This window comes from Eumetopias jubatus, unplaced genomic scaffold (assembly GCF_037043125.1).
Source record: "Eumetopias jubatus isolate StellerSeaLion01/CBP00866 unplaced genomic scaffold, mEumJub1_p1.0 scaffold_13, whole genome shotgun sequence".
Classification (NCBI taxonomy): Eukaryota; Metazoa; Chordata; class Mammalia; order Carnivora; family Otariidae; genus Eumetopias; species Eumetopias jubatus.
The window spans coordinates 58992016-59016818 of record NW_028274819.1 but is presented as its reverse complement, the minus strand read 5'-3'; the positions used below and the strand labels follow the sequence as shown (position 1 = coordinate 59016818).

Genomic DNA, 24803 nt, shown 5'->3' with positions numbered 1-24803 from the left:
CATGACTCAGAGCATTGATTCATTCTTTTTCCTCTGCCTCAAATTAGATCAGGATCTCTTTGACCGTAATACGTAGTTATTTTAAAGTCCTGTCTGATATGTCATATGCTTTCATAGAACGCTGTATTTTTTCTTTCCAACTCTGTAATTATTAAATGGACATTACTTAATAAATGTCTGCCTTGCCCATCAACCTCTAAGTTCCATGAGGGCAGCGTATCCCCATGGCCTGGTATGGGGGGCTCCTAGTGTGCAGGAAATCCGTGTTGAACAGATAAGATAATTTACTGAGTGAATTAAGAACACTTGGCTCTTCCTTTTCTTGTACTCTTATTTTATCAGAATGTACATAGTGCTTTCTTGGCATTTTGCTAGTCACTTGTGGCTCACAGGCCAGTTGGGGGAAATACACAATCACAAGCAAATACAATGCACTGTAGTGAATGGCATGATAAAGGGTTGTGCAAGGTTGTTCCATGTCCAGTTCAGGGATCAGAGATGACTTCCTGGGGTTATACACCTAAGGGGCAGGAGGGGGTGGGTGTGGGAGAAAGGGAAGGCAGCCTAGGTAGAGGAACTGTCTTAAGTGGAGGTACAGAAGTTTGAAGCAGCATGGCATCACTGGTAGGGAATTGTGGGAGCTGACATAGTGGCAAGTCTTTGCAGGCCTTTGTGGCACGCTGAGCAGCTCACACTTCTTTCTGTATAAAACTGGGAGCTTTTGAAGGGTTGTATATATTTGTGTAGATTTAAAAATTTACACTCTTTTAAACATTACAACAGTTTGGGGCACCTGGGTGGCTCAGTTAAGCGTCTGCCCTTGGCTGAGGTCATGATCCTGGGGTCCTGGGATCGAGCCCTGAGTCAGACTCTGCGCGGCAGGGAGTCTGCTGTTCCCTATCCTTCTGACCCCCCCAACTCGTTCTCTCTCATGTGCTCTCTCTCTCTGTCAAATAAATAAAATCTTAAAAAAAATTACAGCAGTAATATTTATTGTAACAAATTCAAGCACTGAAGAAATGTGTGAATGAATGAGATTTGCCTTTGCAAATAAAAAAACTTAAAAAATGGGGTGCCTGGGTGGCTCAGGCAGTTGAGCATCTGACTCTTGGTTTCGACTCAGGTTGTGATCTCATGGGTTGTGGGATTGGGCTATAATGGGCTCTGCGATCAGCAGGGAGTCTGCTTGAAAGATTCTCTCCCTCTGTGCCTGCCCGCCCGCCCCCCCCCCCCCCCCCGCTCACACTCTCTCTCTAAATAAATGAATAAGCCTTTTTTGTTGTTGTTGTTTTTTAATTTATTCATTTGACAGAGAGAGCACAAGCAGGGGGAGAAGCAGGCAGAGGGAGAAGCAGACTCCCCACTGAGCAGGAAGCCCGATGCGGGACTTGATCCCAGGACCCTGGGATCATGACCTGAGCCGAAGGCAGATGCTTAACCAACTGAGCCATACAGGCGCCCCAGTGAATAAATCTTAAACAAAAAAAGTTAAAAAACAAAATGCGTTCTCCAGAGATTACTCTGGAGAGAATCACTGCTAACAGTTTTGTATGCATTTTTCTGGAGTTTTATATACAGCATTTTAGAATTACCCATATTCTGAGTTTGCACCTTTCTTCTGCCTGGAACGCTGCTTCCCTAAATCTTCCTGTGGCTCTCTGTCTGACTCAGTTAAGTGTTCTCTCAAAAGTTGGGTCCTCAGAGTGAACTTTCCTCACTGTCCTATCTAGAATAGTCTCCCCACATTACTCTTTAATCCATTGCACACTTTATTTTTCTTCAGAATGTTTACCTTGTGAAATTATGTATTCTTTTGCTAGTCTTATCCATTTGACTATAAGATCTATGAGAGAAGAAATTGCTTCTGCTTTATTCACCATTGTATCCCCAGTAGCTAGAATAATGCTTGGCACATAGTAGGTGCTTCTTGTATGTATGTTGAAGGAATAAATTAATTAACCATTTTAGATAGAATATAGTACTTTCATGTGATTTTTTTCCCAAAAGTTAACTTTTGTTTGGTAGCTTCACAAACACACAAAAAGAGAGAAAATAATATAAGCCTTTAGGTCTTCTTCATCCAGCTTCAGTGGTTATCAGCTTTTTGCCATTCTTGTTTTGATGTCTTTTCCGCCACTTTTTGGAGGTTGGGCACATCTGAAGCAGCATATCATTTCACTTGTGAATATTTAATTATCTATGTTTAAAAAATAAGGACTTGTTTTAGGACTTTAAAATAAACCCACAACAGTTTTTGATAGCATATAATACCTACGCCATGTTCAGTTTTCACTGACTGTCTTTTTTTTTAAGATTTATTTATTTATTTTGAGAGAGAGAGCGTGTGTGTGCACACGTGTGCATGAGCATGGGGAAGGGGCCGAGGGAGAGGGAGAGAGAGAATGCTCAAGCAGACTCTGCACTGAGCAGAGAGCCCTACATGGGGCTCCATCCCAGGACCCTGAGATCATGACCTGAGCCGGAATCAAGAGTCAGACACTTAACCAACAGAGCTGCCCAGGCGCACCTCATTGATTTTCTAAAAGAAGACTTTGTATGGTTTGTTTGTTCGAAGCAAAATTCACACATTGCATTTGGTTAATTTATCTCTTTAAGTCTCTTTTAAGAATCTGTAGCATTTTTGCCCTCCACCTTTTTTTTCATTCGCATGCCATTTTTTCTTGTTTAAAAACAAGGGCATGTACCCTGTGGAATTTCCAATATTCTAGACTTACCGTTCATGTGTTTTTTTACTCGCTCTTTAGGGTACCTCTCTGAGTACCATATTCAGGGTGGTACAGTTCAGATTTTATTACCCTCTGCATGAAAGGATTGATGATCAGGGAGAGGAAGGGAGGAGGGCAGTAACATCTGACTGTGTGCTGTGTGCCATTCCTGTGCTAGTCATTTTCCTCTCAGTGTCCTCTGAGGTTGTTACTAGTCCCATGTCACAGATGAGGCTTAGAGAGGTTAATTAGCCTGTTCAAGACATAGGGCTTATGTCAAGACATAGTCCAGGCTTTACACCTAGATCTGGCTAATTTCAAAGCCCTTTCTCTTCCCCACAATTGAATTCCCAAGAAAACAACTTTTCCAAGGTTATATACGTGGTAAGCGGCTTGCCAGGATTCTGGGTCTTCCTACTCCATATCTATTGCTGCTCCTCCCGCTTCAGGCCTCCTTGGTGTGCTTTGTCACTTCCTTAGAAACTAGGTGGGAACTGGGGAGTTGGTCATATCTAGAAGGCACTTCATCTTTTGAGCATACATTTAAGTAATTTTGTCTTTGGTATAGAAATGTGCTGACCTAATCTTAGCATTGGCGAAGTACATTTTGTTTTTCATTTCACATATATGTATGTTCAGTATGTGTATCTACATAGTGCCACATATTGTGCTACAAACTTGAGATGAACAAAAGGATGTGTTCCTTTTTGCCTTGGGAGAAATTTCTCACTATAGGAATGTTGGTGCAACTTGGAGACCACCTCCCAGTATTGTGGCTGAAAGGGCGAGACTACTCATTTCTTAGTCTCCCTTGCACCTGAGACGCAGGCCCAGGCCCTAGACCCAGCCAATTAGATTCACCAGCCTCCGACTTGTAATCAGGATGTGGTGATCCAAAAGAGCAGGTTCGGTGAGAGATTGTGTCTGGTGATGGCTGTGGTAGCTGTAGCAGCCAGTTTCCAGAGGCTCCGGGAGCAGCAGTGCTGGCAGCAGTGTTGGTTCCCCCGTGCTGGCAGTGTTGGGGCAGCTTGCCGCACTTCATGTCTGAGGTGGCTGCACAGTGGAAGAAGGGCACTTTTAATCCTAAAAGCATGTTTCTGGTTAGAAGGTAATGGTATCAGGGCGCCTGGGTGGTTCAGTCGGTTAAGCGTCTGCCTTCAGCTTGGGTCATGATCTCAGGGTCCTGGGATGGAGCCCTGCATCGGGCTCCCTGCTCAGTGGGGAGTCTGCTTCTCCCTCTCCCTCTACCCCCTCCCCAGCTTGTGCTCTCTCTTGCTTACTTTCTCTCTCTCTCAAATAAATAAAATCTTAAAAAAAAAAAAGAAGGTAATGGTATCAGATAAATTCCCATTCACTTTGCAGTATTTAGGTGTAACATACTGATCGACAAAATCTCTTTCCCCTGAAGTTTATAAGATTAATTTCTCAGAAATAAAACCTTAGAAAACTTGGATCATTGAATCACTTTTGAGATGTTAGTTTCCCGTGTTCCTGTTTGTTGGTTAGCTGAGACTAGCACATCAAGGTAACAACAGCTTCTTTTGTTCCAGGAGAATGATCCATCTGTGAGACTGAAAATTGCATCATTGTTGGGTTTATTATCAAAGACTGCTGGATTTTCACCAGACTGCATTATGGATGATGCCATTAACATCCTGCAGAATGAAAGTAAGTTGTAATTTAAAAACTATATAATCAGAGCAGAAATCTTTAGTTCCATCTATATAGAATTTAGGACAAAACTTCCTTGTTTTGGTTGTTACTGAAAAAGAATTTGAGGATGATTCAATAAAACATGTACATATATTTACATTAAAGATAAAATACAGAGTTGGTGCCTTGCTTTAATATTTATTTTAAAATTAAATAAAAACCCTTTGTTGCTGTTTTCTGAAAATATAATTTTGATTATAGTTTCAAAGAATAGTTTTATTTCATCTTGGGGTATACTTATCTAAATAAATGTGACTTTAAATATTGGACAACAGTTTATAAATGTAAGAGATTAATGACAATAAAGAAAAATTTTATAAAAATACCCTTTCTATTTCCATAAAACAAGGTTTTACATATTGCCTTTTACTTATATACATTTTGTATGGTTGTACTTACAGTGAATGTACTATTTGTGTTTTACTATACTCAACATTACATACATTTTTCCATGTTTCTATATCGTCTTCATAATATTTTCCATGTTTCTGTATCACCTTCACAGTATTTGAGGTGTTGATAATACATTAAATAGCAACTGATACAGTAGCATGTTTCTAACTTTTTGCTCTTGTAGATAGTGGCAAAAAAATAAATCCATTTCTTTTAAAAGCACTAAAACAATTACATTGCCTTAGTAAAAAAGTATCCTTTCTTTCCATGGACGGTTCTTATAGAAGCTAACTATATACCTGCAAAAATTTCACACTTTAAGATTGGGGATTTCATAGAGCCATAGACTTATTTATCTATAATTGGCCTTATAGAGATCATCTTGTCTAACTCGTTCATTTTGTGGATGGTAGAAACTTAGTCCCAGAGAGATGAAGTGAGTGGAAGTCAGTTCATTTAGCTAAGGAGTAGCAGAACTGAGAACTTAGTGCCGTGCTCTTTCTTATAGACCATGGTTTAACTGAAACACTTTATCTCTAAGATAGAAACATTATAAGAGAGTTAATTTGGATGCAAACCTCATTCTAACCTTAAAAAAGAGAGACTCAAATTATGCAGTATAGGGCACCTGGGTGGCTCAGTTGTTGGGCGTCTGCCTTTGGCTCAGGTCATGATCCCAGGGTCCTGGGATCGAGCCCCTCATCAGGCTCCCTGCTGGGTGGGAAGCCTGCTTCTCCCTCTCCCGCTCCCCCTGCTGTGTTCCCTCTTTCACTGTATCTCTCTCTGTCAAATAAATAAATAAAATCTTTAAAAAAAAATATGCAGTATACATGGATATAGCTGTTTTGCTTTTTGTTAAATATTCTAAGGTTTCTTTTCTTTAAAAATTATTTATTTAAAGATTTATTTATTTATTTCAGAGAGAGAAAGAGAGCACAAGCGGGAGGGGCAGAGGGAGAGAGAGAGAGAGAATCCTAAGCAGACTTCATGCTGAGTGTGGAGCCTGATGCGGGGCTCAGTCCCACACCCCTGAGATCACGACCTGAGCCGAAACCAAGAGTCGGATGCTTAACTGACTAAGCTACCCAGTTGCCCCTATTTATTTATTTTAGGGAGAGAGAGAGAGAGAGAGCACAAGTGTGTGTGAGTACGAGTGGACGGGCATAGGAAGAGGGAAAGAATCTTGAGCGGACTCCACACTGAGTGGAGTAATAAAGGGCCAGGGAACTCAGAGACAGTCCCTCTATCTCATGACGCAGAGATCATAACCTGAGTCGAAACCAAGAATCAGATGCTCAACCGGCTGAACCATCCAGGTACCACTATTCTAATGTTTATTACTTAATTGTCTTTGAGAGATTTAATCTAGGTCTCCTCCTGGTTTCCAGTTCCTGGCCACCTAGATTTAGAGTAGAAGATAGAACTGGAAGGGACCATAAAGATCATCTAGTTCAAGCCCTTTATTTCATTGCCAAGGAACATGAACTTCAGGGATGAAAAGTGACTGCTAAAGTCACCCTGTATTTGTGGCTTAGAATAAAGCACAGACTAGAATTAGGAGTCTTTCATTTATCAGTCTAGTGTTCACTTTCAAAATCCAGCAGTGTGGGCCACCCTGTGGACCAAAAGTCCTTCATTTCAGTTCATCAGATGTATGAGTTCCACAATTCCTTGGCAAGCACTGGACTAGGTGTCAGGTATCTCTGCTTCTCTAGTACATATCACACCAGCAATGAAAACACACAGCTTGTTGTAGAGGAGGTATAATCAGAATACTGTGGGAACAGAAGAGAGGGTGAGGTAAGTGCTGACTGGTGGGGTCTAGAAAGGCTTAGTGAAGAGTCACATTTGGAAAGGCAGAGATGGGAGTAGTGCCAAGAAGTGGGAACATTATGATAAAAGCTAGAGAACTGGCCACGTATAAGAGATTTGAAAAACTGAATTGTTTCATGAGAGATCATCAGGGAGTGAGGGGCTTTAGGAGGAAAAACTCGTAAAGTGTTTTGAAGCCAAAGGGTAGGTAGTCTTGAGTGCTAAGGAATTTTGAATGTTATTTTGTAGGCACTGGGAACCATGTGAAGTTTTTTTGAGCAAGGGCATGGAATAATCAAGTCTAGTTTTAGAAGGATAAGTTGGTGGCTCCGAGGAATTTGGTTTGGTGAACTACATCATTTAGAGGAGAGATGTTGAGAATTTATTTATTACCCATGTGGAGATGTCCATCCAACCTGTAGTTGTAATATAGGTCTGGAACTCAGGAGAGAGACTAGGGCTTAAGATTTAGATAGATTTGTGATTTATTAGAAGCAAGAGTTGGCCCGCATTCTGTGAGCTGAGCTGAGATCCATTGAGGCGGTGTGTTCTCTCTGCCATGAGCTTTCTCGCTAGCTGAATTCAACTGGGTGAGCTATGAGTGGCCGAGTCAGATCCAGATCCAGATCCAAACAAGGAAAAGATGATCCAGGCTCTAACCAGCAGGAGCAGCAACCCAGTGATGAGCAACTGAAACAAAAGGAGGCACCACCTGAGAGTCAGGATATTCTACCTGATCAAGGGAAGGAAGTTGAAGGAGGACCTGTGGCTCAAGGACGGGACCTGGAAGCTGATCTCCAGGAGCTGCCTCAGGCAAAGGCTGGGGGTATAACTGAAGATGACCCTAATGTCAAGGGGCCAAGTCTGCCCTTCTTAGAGCTCATTAAAATGCCGGAAGCAGGTGAAGGACTACTCCAGATTTAAATAAGGACAAGCTGAAACATGCAGACTACTTTTATGTGGGGTACTTCACTGTTGTAATTCTCTCAATAAAGTTTTACAGACGTTCCACAAAAAAAAAAAAAGCAAGAGTTAAGCTTAGAAAAGCTTAGCTAACGGGGCACCTGGGGGGCTCAGTTGGTTGGACGTCTGCCTTCAGCTTGGGTCATGATCTCAGGGTCCTGAGATCCAGCCCTGCACTGGGCTCCCTGCTCAGCGGGGAGTCTGCTTCTCCCTCTGCCAAACCCCCCTCCCCTGCCCCTGCTCTCTCTGTCTTTTTCAAATAAATAAAATCTTAAAAAAAAAAGGTTTAGCTAACTTTTCATGGTTGTTATGTAGAATCATTTTGTACAAGTAAATTAAAGGGTGGTGTGGTAGCGTTGGAAATTTCTTCATATTTCTTCTGTGTTCTTGAAGTACCTTTTCTCCTTGTGGTCTCTTTTGAACTGGAGACTTCTTGATGATCTTCGGTTTTGCATTTAAATTTAAGATGAGGACGAGGAACTAAAAGGCTGATGGGTAGTTCTGTGTGAAGGGACAGGGCTTGTCAATTGGTAGCCTCTATACTAGGATGAACCTCTTTGGAGGACTTTTTTTTTTTTTAAGATTTTATTTATTTATTTGGTGGAGAGAGACACAGCAGGAGAGGGAACACCAGCAGGGGGAGCAGGAGAGGGAGAAGCAGGCTTCCCGCGGAGCAGGGAGCCCGCTGTTGGGCTCGATCCCAGGACCCCGGGATCATGACCTGAGCCGAAGGCAGACGCTCAACGACTGAGCCACCCCGGTGCTCCATGTTGGAGGACTTTTAAATGTTAGTGTCTTCCATGTTTTTCTGTGGGGCCCATCAGTTTCTCCATTTTGGAGTTCATAAATCTCCTGCGAGGAAGACAGATGGATGCCTGACTGCAGTGTTTTTTGGAGTCAAAGCTGTTGAAGGGGGCTAGGGAGAGGGGGGAAGTGTCTCATTTATCAGTACGTTACTATCTCTTAATCTCCTCTTCTTCCCAGTCCTCACCTGGTATCCCCCAAATTGGGAACTTTCTAGTCTAATTTCTATATAGAATATACTTCCTATTTCAGTGGCCACTATGCCGTGTAGTATAGGGAGGGAGGCAGAGGTCCAACTGCTTCTTACAGAGACCTCAGCTAAATCCCTGCTTTATCCCCGATTTTTGCTTTTTGTTGTTGCTTTAAATCTCCCAATTCCTGAATCTTTTTGGGGTGTTATGGCTAGAATACATTTGCTTTGTAGGGATATCCTCCTCTGTACGTATTTACTATTAGATTTCTCCATTTTGCCAAAGCTTTTTTTTAATCTATGATGTTTTTCATCTCTGAAAAATTTACCTTTCTTAAGTACTTACCTTTATTCCTCTGGGTTTGTTTTGGTTTTTTGTTTTTCTTGGTTTTTTTTTGGTGTTTGTAGGTTTATACCTTTTTAATTTCTTTACTCTTTTACTAATGAAATTTTAGGAAAGAATAATAAAAGATGTGTTCAATCTGTTATATTTAACTAGAAGTTTTACTAAGAGATTATGTAGCCAGTGTCTTCTTTTCTTTCTTTCTTTTTTTAGGTCTTATTTTTAAGTAATCTCTACACCCAATGTGGGCTTGAACTCACAACCCTGAGATCAAGAGTTGCATGTTCTAGGGGGGTCAGGGGATGGGTTAGCCTGGTGATGGGTATTAAAGAGGGCACGTTCTGCATGGAGCACTGGGTGTTATGCACAAAGAATGAATCGTGGAACACTACATCAAAAACTAATGATGTAATGTATGGTGACTAATATAACAATAAAAAAAAATTAAAAAAAAAGAATATTCTACCGACTGAGCCAGCCAAGTGCTCCACTCGTGTTTTCTGAGCTTTAGTCACTTTATATGTATGTACACCATTTTTGACATATTTGTTTTACATCTGTACTATAGTTTACTTAATATTTTTCTTAAGTGGACAAAATTTTTTTTTAGTTAATTTAAAGAGACTATCTTGATGGGTAAAAGGAAATTAGTGTTATGTGACATCAATAGATAGTAACTGCAATTTTCATTATGTACCTTAAAACATAATTATTAATATAAAAATGATTATCTGAATGCCATCTAAAATCCTCCTGTATACAGCCAGCATTAAAAGAACCACATTTGGAACAAAAAAGAGAATTTAGACAAAGAAGAGAATCTGGCTGATTGGTATTGATTTATTTGGATTTGGCTCTTTGCCCACTTACTAAACCTTCATTGAGCATATAATGAGTGGTGCTGGATTGAGAGAATACAAAGGTGAATAAGACACAATCATTGTCCTCAGGGATCTTTCAGTCTCTTGGTTTAGTTTGATAGGAAAATAAGTATAGTAAAATGTTAGAGTGTACAGGGTGCAGTGGAAGCACAAAGGAGGAAATAGTCAATTCTTGTTGGGGAAGAAGGAAAAGTTCTGTATAGCAGGTGACACTACAAGATTAGTAGGTGCTTCCTGGGGAGTGGGATTGAGAATGGAGCTGGGTATGGGTGGAGGAATTCTAGGGAAGTTAGCCTGAGCAAAGATAGGGGGACATGAAATCATAAGTAATTGGAAAAAAGGGTGCTAGAGGAGACTTAAAGAGATGAGGCTAGAAAGGTGGGCAGAGCTAGACCTCATGGAGGGACTGGTATGTATGTGTGTATGCCCTGCTAAGGAATTTGGATTTTATCTGGAAAGCTGTGAAAAGCCCTTGAATTAATCAAGCACTAAACAGTTTTGGAGTACTGTGCCCAATCTTGTGGAGGATTCATGCTTTATTCTTTTATTTTTTTAAAGATTTTATTTATGTGAGAGAGAGCACAAGCAGGGAGAGGGGCAGAAGGGAAGAGAGAGGGAGAAGCAGACTCCCCACTGAGCAGGCAGCCCAGTGCGGGGGTCTCAGTCCCAGGACCCTGAGATCATGACCTGAGCCAAAGTAAGACACTTAACTGACTGAGCCACCCAGGAGCCCCAGATTCAAAGTTTTAGACATGATCCTTTTAGGAACTTAGCTTTTGGTTGAGGGGAATTCAAGGATCGAATAGAGGAACCTAGCTAACAAAAATGTACATTTTTTACCCAAGTAAATTTAGTTTCTCTAGTGATCTCCTTTTGAAATTCTCCAACCCAACTTTTCATCTTCCTTTCTAGAGTCTCATCAAGTCCTAGCTCAACTGTTGGACACTTTGCTTGCAATTGGCACTAAACTCCCAGAGAATCAAGCTATCCAGATGCGATTAGTTGATGTAGCCTGCAAGGTAAGAGCATGATGGTTAGATACAGGGTTGCATCTTTCTTGAATAGTTTGCATTGCCTTAAGAGGTAGTATGAGCTGTAAGATCTGCTTAGCTCCATCCCAAATCTGTAACTAAGAATTGCCAAGGATGCATAATGGTTTTAAGAGCTGCCATCCTTTTGTTTCTTGATGTTGGATTAGGTATAAAGCTGAGTAACTTGTTACAAAATGAACTTCCTCATCCTCCCAAAAGAAATGAAAATTATTATAATAGCTGCCATGTATACTGTGCTTAATACATGCACTCTGCTTATTAGGGTAGTTTGTATCCAGCTTTTCATGTGTTCTCTCCAGTCCTTTAGGTAAGTACTCTTATCCCTGTTTTACAAAGGTGGCCGTTGCCGTTTAGGGAGTTTAACTTGCTCAATATTTCACAGCTAGAAAGTTGCAGAACCAGGGTATAAACTCTAGTTTCTCTGATTCTAAAGCCCATATTCTTTTTTGTTATGCTTTATTGCCTCAATAAACAGACTAACTACAAAGAAACAAGTGTTGGGGAAGATTTTTTTAGTTTTTTTTCTAACTATAAAAGAAATACATGTATATTAGCTGTGCCTTTTGATTTAATTTGCAGCTTTTAATTAGCCGCCTTTTGTACATAACAGCTTCTAAACTTGTACAATTGGTTTTACTTTTAATCTTTCTGACGAATTTATTTTGAGAATATAAGACAAATGTGTTTGAACTGTGAAAGAATATTATATTTATGGAATTAGAAAACTATGTCTGAGCCCCAGGAAAAAGAGTGTATCATTTATCTTAATAAACAACAACAACAACAAACAAACCCAGAACACTTTGACAAGTACAATATTAAAAGCCTAAGTGGAAAAAACTAGAGATTGTATGTTTGAGAGAGTAATATATAGATATAGATATACCATGTAAGAGAATAACATGTCTGTGAGATTGTGCTCGTGAGAAGTGTCCTATGAAGTGGATTGTTAATGCTTGAGGTAACAGTTTCTTCAGTTTGCTTTTTTTTTTTTAAGATTTTATTTTTTATTTGACAGAGAGAGAGACAGTGAGAGAGGGAACACAAGCAGGGGGAGTGGGAGAGGGAGAAGCAGGCTTCCCATGGAGCAGGAAGCCTGATGCGGGGCACGATCCCAGGACCCTGGGATCATGACCTGAGCTGAAGGCAGATGCTTAACGACTGAGCCACCCGGGCGCCCCACCCTTTTTTTTTTTTAAGATTTTGCATTTTGCTTTTTCACTGACATTATAACAGAAGTATTTTATATTGTAAATATTTTGTAGACAGTTTCAATGGGTACATGATATTTTGCTCAATAATTAAACTATAGTTTACCTAATCATTCTCCTATTATTGGACATTTATATTAAAACCACTTTTTAAATTGTGAATAATACTGCAGTGAATATTGTCTAAAATATTTTCTGTATTTAGGTTTATTTCCTAAACATAGTAGAATTACTAGTTGAAAGCATTTAGGGTTTTTTTTTAAGGCTCTTGATACTTGCCAAATTGGTTCCCAGAGTGTTGCAGTTTGTATGACCACCAGCAGTGTATGAGAGTGCCTAATTTCACTGTATCTCTCTCGCATTGGGTATTACTATTTTGTTTTGGTTTTTTTTTTCCATTCCCCTTCATCCATTTTGCCCAATTCCTCCAACCCTTGCCTTCTGGCAGCCATCTGTTTGTTCTCTGTATTTATAGTTCCGATTCTGCTTTTTGCTTGTTTGTTTATGGTTTTGTTTTTTTTTAGATTCCATGTGTAAGTGAAATCATATGGTATTTGTCTTTCTCGGTCTGACTTATTTCACTTACCATAATACCCTCTAGGTCCATCCATATTGTGGTAAATGGCATGGCTCATCCTTTTTTGTGGCTGCATAGTATTCGTGAGTGTGTGTGTGTGTGTGTGTGTTGTGTGTACATGCCCACGCATACAGATACTCAGACACAGTGTATCTTCGTTATCCACTCATCTGTCCGTGGACACTTAAGTTGCTTCCATATCTTGGCTATTGGAAACAATGCTACAGTAAACATAGTGAAGCATATGTCTTTTTGAATTAATGTTTTCATTTTCTTTGGGTATTGTATGGTATTTCTGTTTTTAATTTTTTGAGGAACCTCCATACTGTTTTTACAGTGATTGCACCAATTTAAATTCCCACCAACAATGTATGATCCATATCCTTATCAATACTTGGTATTTCTTGTCTTTTTAATTTTAACCATTCCAATAGGTGTAAGGTGATATCTCATTGTAGTTTTAATGTGCATTTCCCTGATGACTAGTGATGTTGAGCATCTTTTCATATATCTTTTGGGCATCTATATATCTTCTTTGGAAAAATGTCTGTTCATGTCCTCTGTCCAGTATGTTTTTTTTTTTTAAGATTTTATTTATTTGAGAGACAGAGAGCACATGAGCAGGGGGCAGAGGCAGAGGGAGAGGGAGAAGCATACTCCCTGCTAAGCTGGAAGTCTGATATGGGGCTTGATCCCAGGACCCTGGGATCATGACCTGAGCTGAAGGCAGACGCTTAACTGAGCCAGCTAGGCACCCCACCTCTGTCCATTTTTTAATTGGATTGTTTTTTGATTTTGAGTTGTACAAGTTCTTTATATATTCTGGATATTAATCCCTTATTAGATATATCAATTACAAATATCTTCTCCCATTTAATAGGTTTCTATTTTGTTTGATGGTTTCTTTTGCTGTGCAAAAGCTTTTTCTTTTGATGTAATGTAGTCCTAGTAGTTTATTTTTGCTTTTGTTTCCCTTGCCTTAGGAGACATATCTGGAAAAATGTTGCTATGGCCCATGTCAGAGAAATTACTGCCTATGTTTTGTTTTAGCGTGTTTGTCATTTCAGGTCTCATTTAGGTCTTTAATCCATTTTGAGTTTCTTTTTGTGTATGGTGTTAGAAAGTGGTCCAGTTTCAATCTCTTAGATGTAACTGTCCAGTCTTCCCAACACCATGCATTGAAGATAATTTCCCCATAATATATTCCACAGAATGTCCATATTACCCAAAACCATCTACAGATTTGATGCAGTCCCTGTCACAATACCAGTAGCATTTTTCACAGAGCAAATAATACTGAAATTTGTATGGAACCACAGAAGAGCCTGAATAGCCAAAGGAATCTTAAAGAAAAAACAAAGCTGGAGGTAACACAATTTCAGATTTCAAGATATACTACAAAGCTATGATAATTAAAACAGTATGGTACTGGCACAAAATAGATACCTAGATCAATGGAATAGAATAGAAAGCCCAGAGATAAACCCACACTTATCTGGTCATTTAATCTATGACATGACAAAGGAGGCATGGGTATTAATATTTTAAAACAGATGACAAACCCATTAATCTGGTAGGAGGAAAATGTTTTTTCTTTAAATTTCCTTTTTGGGATGCCTGAGTGACTCAGTCAGTTAGGCGGCTGCCTTTGGCTCAGATCATGATTCCAGGGTACTGGGATCGAGTCCCACATTGGGCTTCTTGCTATGCAGGGAGCCTGCTTCTCCCTCTGCCTGCTGTTCCCCCTGTTTGTGCTTGCTTTCTGTCTCTCTCTCCCTCTCTCTGACAAATAAATAAAATCTTAAAAAAAAAATTTTCCTTTTATTTTTTAATTAATATTATTTTTAAAATTTCCTTTTTAAAAGATTACTAGTGAAGCTTCATATTTGTGTTTCATTTCTGTTTCCTTTCTTCAGAATAAACTTTTCATATTCTTTGCTAGTTTCACATGTGGGGTTTTGTATGTTTCTTCACCGTTTGTAGAGGCTCATAATGGAGTAAAAATTTGAACCATTTGAAAATGGTAGATCTGTGAAAAGCTTTTGCAGACTCAAGTAAATAAAGACCATGATACATAGCTACAGTTAGTATTTATATTGCCTAATGCCATTTTGTCTGTGATTTTGTCATACAATATGTTTTGTTTTTTTTTTTTAAGATTTTATTTATTTATTTAACAGAGACACAACGAGAGAGGGAACACAAGCAGGGGGAGTGGGAGAGAGAGAAGCAGGCTTCCCACTGAGCAGGGAGCCCAATGTGGGGCTCCATCCCAGGACCCTGGGATCATGACCTGAGCCGAAGGCAGATGCTTAACGACTGAGCCACCCAGGTGCCCTGTCATACAATATGTTTTGAGATAAGATTCACATACAGTAGCATTCACCTTTTTGGTAGAAATAATACAAAGTATGTTCTCTAATCACAATGGAATGAAATTAGAAATCAGTAACAAAGAAATTTGGGAGACCCCTAAATATGGAAATTTTTTTTTTTTTTAGATTTTATTTATTTGACAGTGAGAGTGGGAACACAAGCAGGGGGAGTGGGAGAGGGAAAAGCAGGCTTCCTGCTGAGCAGGGAGCCTGATGTGGGGCTCGATCCCAGGACACTGGGATCATGACCTGAGCTGAAGGCAGATGCTTAACAACTGAGCCACCCAGGCGCCCCTAAATATGGAAATTAAACAATATACTCCTGTATCACCAATGGGTCAAAAAAGAAATCAAAAGAGCAATTAGAAAATACTTGGAGATGAATGAAAACTTGGGGGATTTAGCTACAGCATGCTTAGAGGGAAATTTGTAGCTCGAAATGCCTATGGTAAAAAAGTCAAAGATCTCAATCAGTAACCTAACCTTCCACCTTAAGACACTGGGAAAAGAAGAGTGCACTAAATATAAAGCATGCAGATGGAGGGAAATGAGAAAGATTAGAGTGAAGGGGTGCCTGGGTGGCTCAGTCAGTTAAGCAGCTGCCTTCAGCTCGGGTCATGATCCCAGGTCCTGGAATTGAGCCCCACATTGGGCTCCCTGCTCGGCGGGAAGCCTGCTTCTCCCTCTCCCTCTGCCGCTTCCCCTACTTGTGCTCTCTCTCTCTGTCAAATAAATAAGTGAAATCTTAAAAAAAAAAAAAAAAAGATTAGAGTGGAAATTAATGAAATAGAGAATAGAAAAACAGTAGGATAAAGTCAATGAAACCAAAAGCTTGTTCTTTGAAAAGATCTACAAAATTGACAAACCTTTAGTTATATTGCCCAGGAAAGAAAGAGAAAATTACCAGAATCAGAAAAGAAATAGAGCACATTAATACCAATGTGATAGAAATAAAAAAAGATTATAAAAGAAAATTGTGAATAACCATATGCTAATAAAATAGATAACTTAGATGAAATGGACAAATCTCTATAAAGAGACAGACTGCCAAAACTGACTCAAGAAGAAGTAGACAATCTGAATAGACCTGTAACAAGTAAAGAAATTAAATTAGGAATGAAAAAAACAGAAACCTACTGACAAAGAAAAGCTCACCCTCAGATGGCTTTATATCAAACATTTAAATAGGAACACCGGTTTTTCACTTTCCCCCAAAATAGGAGTGAACATTTCCCAGCTCATTCTATGAGGTTAGTATGAGCCTAAAACCAAAACCAAAGACCTCACATGAAAAGCAAACTCTAGACCAGTGTTTTTTATGAATATGGATGTAAAAATCCTTAACAAAATACTAGCAAGCCAAATTCAGCTATTTGTAAATAGGATTATACACCACAACCAAATGGGATTCATTCTAGGAATGCAAATTGGTTCAACATCTGAAACTAAATTAAAAAAAGAATAAAGGACAAAATTCCATGATCATCTCAGAATAGATTTAGAAAAAGCATTTGACAAGATTCAATATAATTTCATTATAAAAACACTTAAAAAAAAGCCTGGGAGTAGAATAGAACTTCTTCAGCCTGATAAAGGCCGTCTGTGAAAAACTGACAGCTAACATACTAATAGTGAAAGATTGGATGCCTTCCCCACCTAAGATCAGGAACAAAACAGCTATGTTCTTGTGTCTTATGTCTATTCTGCATTGTACTGGAGGTTCTAGCCAAGGCACTTAGGCAAGAAAAGGAAATAAAAGGCATCAGTCCTGGGAAGGAAGATGTAAAACTATCCCTGTCTGTTCACATGACATGACCTTATATATAAAAAAATTCTAAGGAATCCATTTAAAAACTATTAGAAGTAAACAAGTTAGGGAAGGTTGCAGGATACAATATGAATGTATTAAAAAATCAATTGTATTTCTCTATATTTGCAATGAGCAATATGAAAATGAAATTAAGAAAATCCATTTATTGTAGCATCAAAACTAATAAAATACTAATACATTTAATAAAAGAAGTACAAAACTTGTATTTGAAAACTATATGGATTTTCAAAGGGAACCAAGATAGCCAAAACAGTCTTGGAAAAGAAGAACACAGTAACAGGTACACTAGCAGATTTCAAAAACTTAACTAAGCACCAATAGGTACATGTAAAGATCAGTGAAACAGAATTGAGAACCCAAAATTAATCCCATGTATCTTTGGTCAACTGATTTTTTGAAAGGATACCAATACCATTCAATGGAGAAAGAACAGTCTATTCAACATGTGGTGCTGGGACAACTTGATATCCACCTGCAAAAGAATTAATTTGGAAACTTAACTAACACCATATGTAAAAATTAACTCAAAATGTATCAAAGACCTAAATATGTCAGCTAAAACTATAAACTTCTTAGAAGAAAACATAGCTGTAGATTTTCATCACCATGGGTTTGGCAGTGGATTATTAGATACGACAAAAGCACAAGGAACAAAAGAAAAAATAGATAAATTGGATTTCATCAAAATTGAAGAATTGTGACTGGAAAGACACTATCAAGAAAGTGAAGACAGTCCACAGAATGGGAAAAAATATTTGCAAATTATATGTCTAATGTCTAGACTATATAAAGATCTCTTACAACCGAACAATAAAAATACAAATAACAATTTAAAAATGGGCAAAGGATCTTAATAGGCATTTCTCCAAAGAAGATATACAAGTAGCCAATAAACACAAAACGATGCTCAGCAAATACAAATCAAAACCACAGTGAGATGCTGTTTCACACCTTTGGATGGTTATACTATACTTGACCATACCAAGTTTTGGTGAGGATTTGGAGTAATTGGAGCTCTCCTCCATTTCTGGTGGCAATGTAAAATGCCTCAGCTGCTTTGGAAAATAGTTCCGCAGTTCCTCAAAAAATTGAAGATACAGGCTTACTATATGATCCAGCAATTCCACTTGTAGGTATCCATCAAGAGAACTGAAGCATCTTCACACAAAATTTGTACATAAATGTTTATAGCAGCAATATTCATAATACTGAAAAGGTGGAAACAACCCAAATGACCATCTCAGCAACTGATGAATGGATCAACAAAATACAGTGGAATATTCTTTGACCATAAAAAGGAATGAAATATTAATATACACTACAACTGGATGAATCTTGAAAACATGTCGAGTGAAAGAAGCTAGTTACAAAAAACTAACATATATGATTCTGTCTATATGAAATTTCCGTAATGGGTAAATCTAACAGACAGAAAGTTGATTAGTAGGTAGGTACTTAGAGCTGGGATAAATAGAGGGATATGGGGTTGGTAGCAAAAGGGCATCTCTTTGAAATGATGAAAATGTTGGAAAATTAACTGTGATGATAATTGTACCCATACATAAATATACCAAAGACCATTGAATTGTGTACATTAGCTGGATGAATTGTGTGGTGCGCGAGTTATATTTCAATAAAGCTGTTACTATAAGAATTCACCCTTTGAATTTGAATTGTGGTGAATCTTTCAACATTTCTATTGTTTCTTTGGCTGTTGTGAATAATGCTCTCAATATTTGTTTACAAGTTTTGGTCGGAAGAATGTTTTCAGTTCAGTTTTGGGTCTGTTTATTCTGGGAATGAAATGGCAGGGCCATTAAACTTATATTTAACTTTTTTGTTAAAAATTTTTTAATTATGGTAAAATACATGAATTTTTTTAGTTAAAATAAAGTGAATAAATTTTTTAAAATTTAAAAAAACACACATAACATAAAATTTACCATTGTAATCATTTTAAAGTGTACAGTTCAGTGGCATTAAGTATATTCTCTTATGCCACCATCACCATCATTCTTCACCCATCTCTTCATTTTGCAAAACTGAAACTTTATGAGTTAAAGAGTAACTTCCCATTCTCCCCTCTCCCCCAGTCCTTAGCAAGATGCTAGATGCCTTTCGCTGAGAAAGAGAATTCTGGGAGCGTATTGGGTTGGGACAAAATCCAGACACCTCAGCAATTTCAAACTTATCCCCCAAGTTGTAAAACAATGTACAGCTGCCTGGGTGGCTTAGTTGTTTGGGTGACAGACTCTTGATTTCAGCTTAGGTCTTGATCTCAGGGTTGTGAGTTTAAGCTCTGTGTTGGGCTCCATGCTGGGCATGGAGCCTACTTAAAATAATAATAATAATAATGATAATAATAATAATGTAAAGAATTTCCATATATCCTTCTTCCTGATTAACTGATAGTTAACATTTTCCCACATTTGCTTTATCATTATCACTGTGTATATATGTATTATTTTTTCCTGAACCATATAACAATAAATTGCAGTCATAATGCCCCTTTTCCACTAAAGTAGTACTTAAATACTTAAGTGTATTTCTTAAGGATATAATTTGGGGGCACCTGGGTGGCTCATTCAGTTAAGCATCCAACTCTTGATTTTGGCTCAGATTATGATCTTAGGGTCGTGAGATCTGGCCCTGTGTGGGGGTCCACGCTGGGTGTGAACCTGATTAAGATTCTCTTCCTCTGCACCTGTCCCCGCCACTCCCCCCCCCCCCGCACGCACGCGCATTCTGTCTCTGAAATAAATACATCTTTAAAAAAAAGATGTAATTTTTATAAACGTAATGCAATTCTGAAAATCAGGAAATTTAACCTGGTACAATACTAACACTAATCTCAACCTTTATTCAAATTCTACTGATTGTCCCAATATTATCCTTCATATAAATTTTTCTTTTCCGGTTCAGGGTCACAGAATGCATTTAGTTTTCATCCCTCTTCATAATTTGGAAAGGTCCTTCAGCCTGTCTTTGTCTTTCATGACCTTGACATTTTTGAAGAATATAGACCATTTATTACAGACTATCTTTTAATCTGTGTTTATCTGTTCAATCTGTATAATCTGTATTTCCTCTCTTTAGATTCAGGTTATATATTTTGGCAGGAATACCACATAAATAATATTTGTTCTCAGTTTATCATATTATAAGGCACAGATGAGGTTTGACTCATTATTGATGTTGTTAACTTTGATGATTGGTTAAGGTGATGACTACCAGGTTTTTTGTTGTAGAATTACAATTCTTCCTATGATTAATAAGTGATTTGTGGGAGATATTTTGAGTTAATGTAAATATTCTCTTCCCCATCAAATTTTTACTATTTTGGAGACTACTAATAAATTTTGCTGAGTCAGTTGATACTCTGGTCATTGCAAAATCATGATTTTCTAACTCTTATTCCTTATTAGTTGACATACTACTGTAAATAAATCTTTCCCTCCCTCCCTTCTTTCCTGTGTCTCTCTCATTTTATTCAGTATATTATAATCCATTTCTATCATTATTATTGTTTGAAGTTCAGATTGTTCCTTTATATGTCTTTCAAATACAGGGTACGAATCTGCCATATTTTTTGTTTCACAGTAGGAAGAAAGTCATGCCTTCAAGTACTCTTAACTCTTCAAAGTTCATCTCATTTTATCCTGTCAGTAATCCTTTGAGGTACATTGTACAACTAATCCTCATTTGAAAAGATTTGGTTCACAGATTTGGCTAGGAAATTAATATTCTTTTCATACATCGAGTCTGTACAACTGAAGTTGGAGATCTGCTTTCCTTCCTATGAAGATTTTTCCAGTAGAACAAATATTCTTGTCATTTTTTTGTATAAGGCTTTCTTAGAGCCTATTTTTAATTCTTGTCTGTCTCCATCTCACCTTTTCATCCAATCTCTGTTTCTTTTCTGTTCCTTTAATTCTGTGGCATAAGTATAGTAAACTCTTAAAAGGCATATAGCATTTTAACATTTAGAAAATTCTACTCAGATATTATGTATGGTTTGTTAGGAGAGTATATCTGTCAAAATCATTTGCATACAAAGTACACTGAATTTTTGTCTGCTTGAAAACAATCCATATTGAAATTGAATGAGTCATTAAGTTATTTTTGTCTTACTTAAGGAACTTCATTCTCAGATTTTCTTGAAATACTTAGCCATTGATTTTTTTTTTCCCCTGTAGCAATAGTTTTAAACTGGTTGGTTGAGCTTATTTTTGACACAGACTGCTCTTATTATTGGGGATGTGGTTTGCTTACTCACTCCATTAACATGAAAATGACGTCACTTTAGCAGCCTGGGTATAACACCAAAATAGCATCATCTGCAGAGCAGACACATTAGGCAGCCATTAGTGATGATGGTGTGATGCAAGAAGTGACCTGTATGGGACGGACATCATAGAACTGTAATTGCTGCCCTGAGGGTGTGATTTGGACTTTCACTGTCTTTTGGCCTAAAACTCAGTGTGCAGTAATAGGCTGGTTATATAGCAGTGTTGCCTGGTTACCATAATAGAAGCAGGAAGGTTTCAGTTTGTTGTTTGAAAATCAGATAAAGTATTTGTTACAGTGGAAGCAACCTTCAGGGGCTGGTGGGTCAGTCAACAGTTTAGTTATGAGAAATGATGTTTTCATATTAAAATGGTTTGTTAAAAAAAATCCTGCTTTATTAACTGACAGAGTCATTGTCAGCTTCATATCTAAAGTTTCTCATAATTTCTCAGTTTCACTGTCTTAATTTGATTGTTAATTTTGAGCTTTATATATAAGACGTTCTGAGGACAGAAGTGTATGTTTCACATTTTTGCAGCCTGAATAACTTGGAGGCAAGAATTAACTCTGATCTAAAATGTTTGAGGGAACCATTTTTATAATGAGAGGTTCTGTTTCTGAGCACCACACCCTCAGCATAGTGGCTTTCTCCCCAGGTATCTATCCTTTGTTCTCTTCTCCGAGTAAGCCTACCTGCCCATCCCATATCCACATGGGACATAGCTTCTCACCTAGTCTAGGTCCCTGCTTAATTCAGGAATCTTCTCTGGGAGCATTCTGGTGTGAGCCAGTAACAGGTGCTCTCTACCTTTCATGACAGACTGCCCTGTTGTCAGATAGCCGTCACTAGAAAGTTCATGCTTGTGTGTTCTAGATCAGCAGACCTATTTCATCCAGGTGCCCACCCTTACCTCTGACCCTTCTCTATTTTCTGGGGTTTTTTTTTTTTTTGGCCATCACTTGGTCTTCTTTTCCTTGCCTGTTCTCCTTCTCTTCTTTTTTTTTAAAGATTTTATTTATTTATTTGACAGAGAGACACAGTGAGAGAGGGAACACAAGCAGAGGGAGTGGGAGAGGGAGAAGCAGGCTTCCCGCGGAGGAGGGAGCCCGATGTGGGGCTTGATCCCAGGACTCTGGGATCATGACCTGGGCCAAAGGCAGATGCTTAACGACTGAGCCACCCAGGCACCCCTCTCCTCTTTTTAAGTAGTTTTTTTTTTTTTTTTTAAGTACATGCTAAGTGCTAGGCACTATGCTAGGCACTTGTACTTACTGAATGTCTATTATGTCCCAGACACTATTAGCTAATTGCACATACAGTAATTCTTTTTGTGGGAGTGTGGGGGGAGAGAGCGAGAAAGCAAGAGTGAGTGAGTGCAAGGGCACAGGGGGAGAGGCAGAGGGAGAGGGAGAGAGAGAATCCCAAGCAGGCTCCATGCCCATCACAGGGCTGGATCCCACAACCCTGAGATCATGACCTGAGCTGAAATCAAGAGTTGGATGCTTAACCGACTGAGCCACCCAGGCGCTCCCATACAGTAATTCTTAAATGAATTCATTTAGTATACTCACCACAAAACTTCATAGTAGGAGATATTATTCCTATTTTTACAAAGTAAGGATTTCTATAAAAGCTTGTGGGGTTTATGGGGCGCCTGGGTGGCTCAGTTGGTTAAGTGACTGCCTTCGGCTCAGGTCATGATCGTGCTGGGTTCGAGCCCTGCATCGGGCTCCCTGCTAGGCGGGGGCCTGGTTCTCCCTCTCCCTCTGCTGCTCCCACTGCTTGTGCTATCCTGCTCTCTCTCTCTCAAATAAATAAATAAAATCTTAAAAAAAGACAAACTTGTGGGTTTAGTGAAGATCACATAGATACTACGTAACAGGGCCAGCAATCAAACCTAGGTCTGTCTGACTTAAGTCCCTGTTCATTCAGCTATGCTACTTTGCCTCTCAGACAAGAGATGAAACAATTTATGGAATCCACTTTGTCTGCAAAGCTTCCTACACTTCCTTGAGGCATTCTCTGAACCTGTTTGGGTGTGGTTCTATTATTGCTGCCTCTTTTTATGTTCTTAAAAATACACTTTTCTTATGGATAATGTAATATTTTTCTTTTTTTTAAGATTTTATTTATTTAAAAAAGATTTATTTATTTGAGGGGTGCCTGGGTGGCTCAGTCCTCAAGTGTCTGCCTTCACCTCAGGTCATGATCCCAGGGTCCTGGGGTCAAGCCCCACTTTGGGCTCCCTGCTCCGTGGGAAGCCTGCTTCTCCCTCTCCCACTCCCCCTGCTTGTGTTCCCTCTCTCGCTGTGTCTCTCTCTGTCAAATAAATAAAAAAAATCTTGAAAAAAAATTAAAAAGATTTATTTGAGAGAGAGAGCATGCATGCACACACACAGCGAGGGGGCGGAGGGAGAGAATCTTCAAGCAGACTCCCTGCTGAGTGTGGAGTCCGATTTGGGGCTTGATCCCACCATCCATGAGACCATGACCTGATCCCAAACCAAGAGTTGGATGCTCAACCAACTGAGCCACCCAGGCACCCCAAGATTTTATTTTTAAGTAATCTCTGTACCCAACATGGGGCTTGAACTTATGACCCCAAGAGAGTCACACACTACTGACTGAGCCAGCCAGCCGCCCCTATTTTTCTAATGTTTATGAAACAGTATGGCTATTTTATTTTTTCTTGTGTGTATTTAGACTGTTAATTTTTTTAAGTCTCAAAGTTGCAGAAAAATTGCAAGTCCAGTTATAGAGAACTTTGTTTTTTTGTAAACTATTTTAGAGTAAGTAGCTAACATAATGCCCCATTACTCCTGAGTACTTCATTGTATATTATCTATAAAAAAGATATTTTCCTGGGGCCCCTGGGTGGCTCAGTTGGTTGAGCGACTGCCTTCAGCTCAGGTCATGATCCCAGGGTCCTGCGATCGAGCCCCACGTCGGGCTCCCTGCTCGGCGGGAAGCCTGTATCTCTCTTTCCCACTCCCACTCTCTGTGTTCCCTCTCTCTCTCTCTCTCTCTCTGTCAATTAAATAAATAAAAATCTTTAAAAAAAAGATATTTTCCTACATAACTTCAGTATGATCATCAAGAGGACATTAACATCAACATATGCTACCATTTGATCCTCAGACCTCACTCAGATTTCACTATTTGTACCAATCATGTCTTTTGTTGGTAAAGGATCCAGTTCAGAACCACATGTTGCATTTTAGTCACATCTCATTAGTCTCCTTCAATCTGGAATAATTCCTCAGTCATTACTTGATTTTATGACGTTGACATTTTTGAAAATTATAGGATAGGTATTTTGTAGAAACTTCCTAAATTTGGATTTGTCTTGATATTTTCTCATAATTAGGTTTAAGTTACCACCTTTGGCAGGAATATCACAGATGTGATGCTCTTATTGCATCCTGTTAGGTGATTTTGATTTGTCCTATTACTAATGATGTTAACTTTGATCACTTGGTTAAGATAGTGTCTGTCACATTTTTTCACTGTAAAGTTACTCATTCCTTTTGATGACTAAGTATTTTGTCGTGTGGTACTTTGAGACTATGTAAATATTCTGTTATCAAACTTTCAGCTTGTTTATATCAGTTACAAACTCACAGATTCCTTGTTTATTCAGTGGA

General features: G+C 38.7%; 2 protein-coding genes across 2 annotated transcripts in view; both read left to right on the top strand.

Annotated features, from left to right (window-relative positions):
* INTS4 (integrator complex subunit 4) overlaps window positions 1-24803 on the top strand; it is a 116607-nt gene that overhangs the window by 23717 nt on the left and 68087 nt on the right. Inside the window, exons 3-4 of the mRNA XM_028115929.2 lie at window positions 4277-4394; window positions 10738-10844. Of these exons, the coding sequence (XP_027971730.1) occupies window positions 4277-4394; window positions 10738-10844 (225 nt within the window). The remainder of the gene's footprint in view (window positions 1-4276; window positions 4395-10737; window positions 10845-24803) is intronic.
* LOC148162666 (P antigen family member 3-like) lies at window positions 7135-7568 on the top strand. Its single transcript, XM_088018040.1, has one exon. It carries the CDS (start codon window positions 7242-7244, stop codon window positions 7566-7568), a length of 327 nt encoding a protein of 108 aa, XP_087874166.1. The 5' UTR covers window positions 7135-7241.

Coding starts and splice junctions, on each gene's coding strand:
- LOC148162666 (XM_088018040.1), top strand. CDS start 7,242: ATGAGTGGCCGAGTCAGATCCAGATCCAGATCCAAACAAGGAAAAGAT.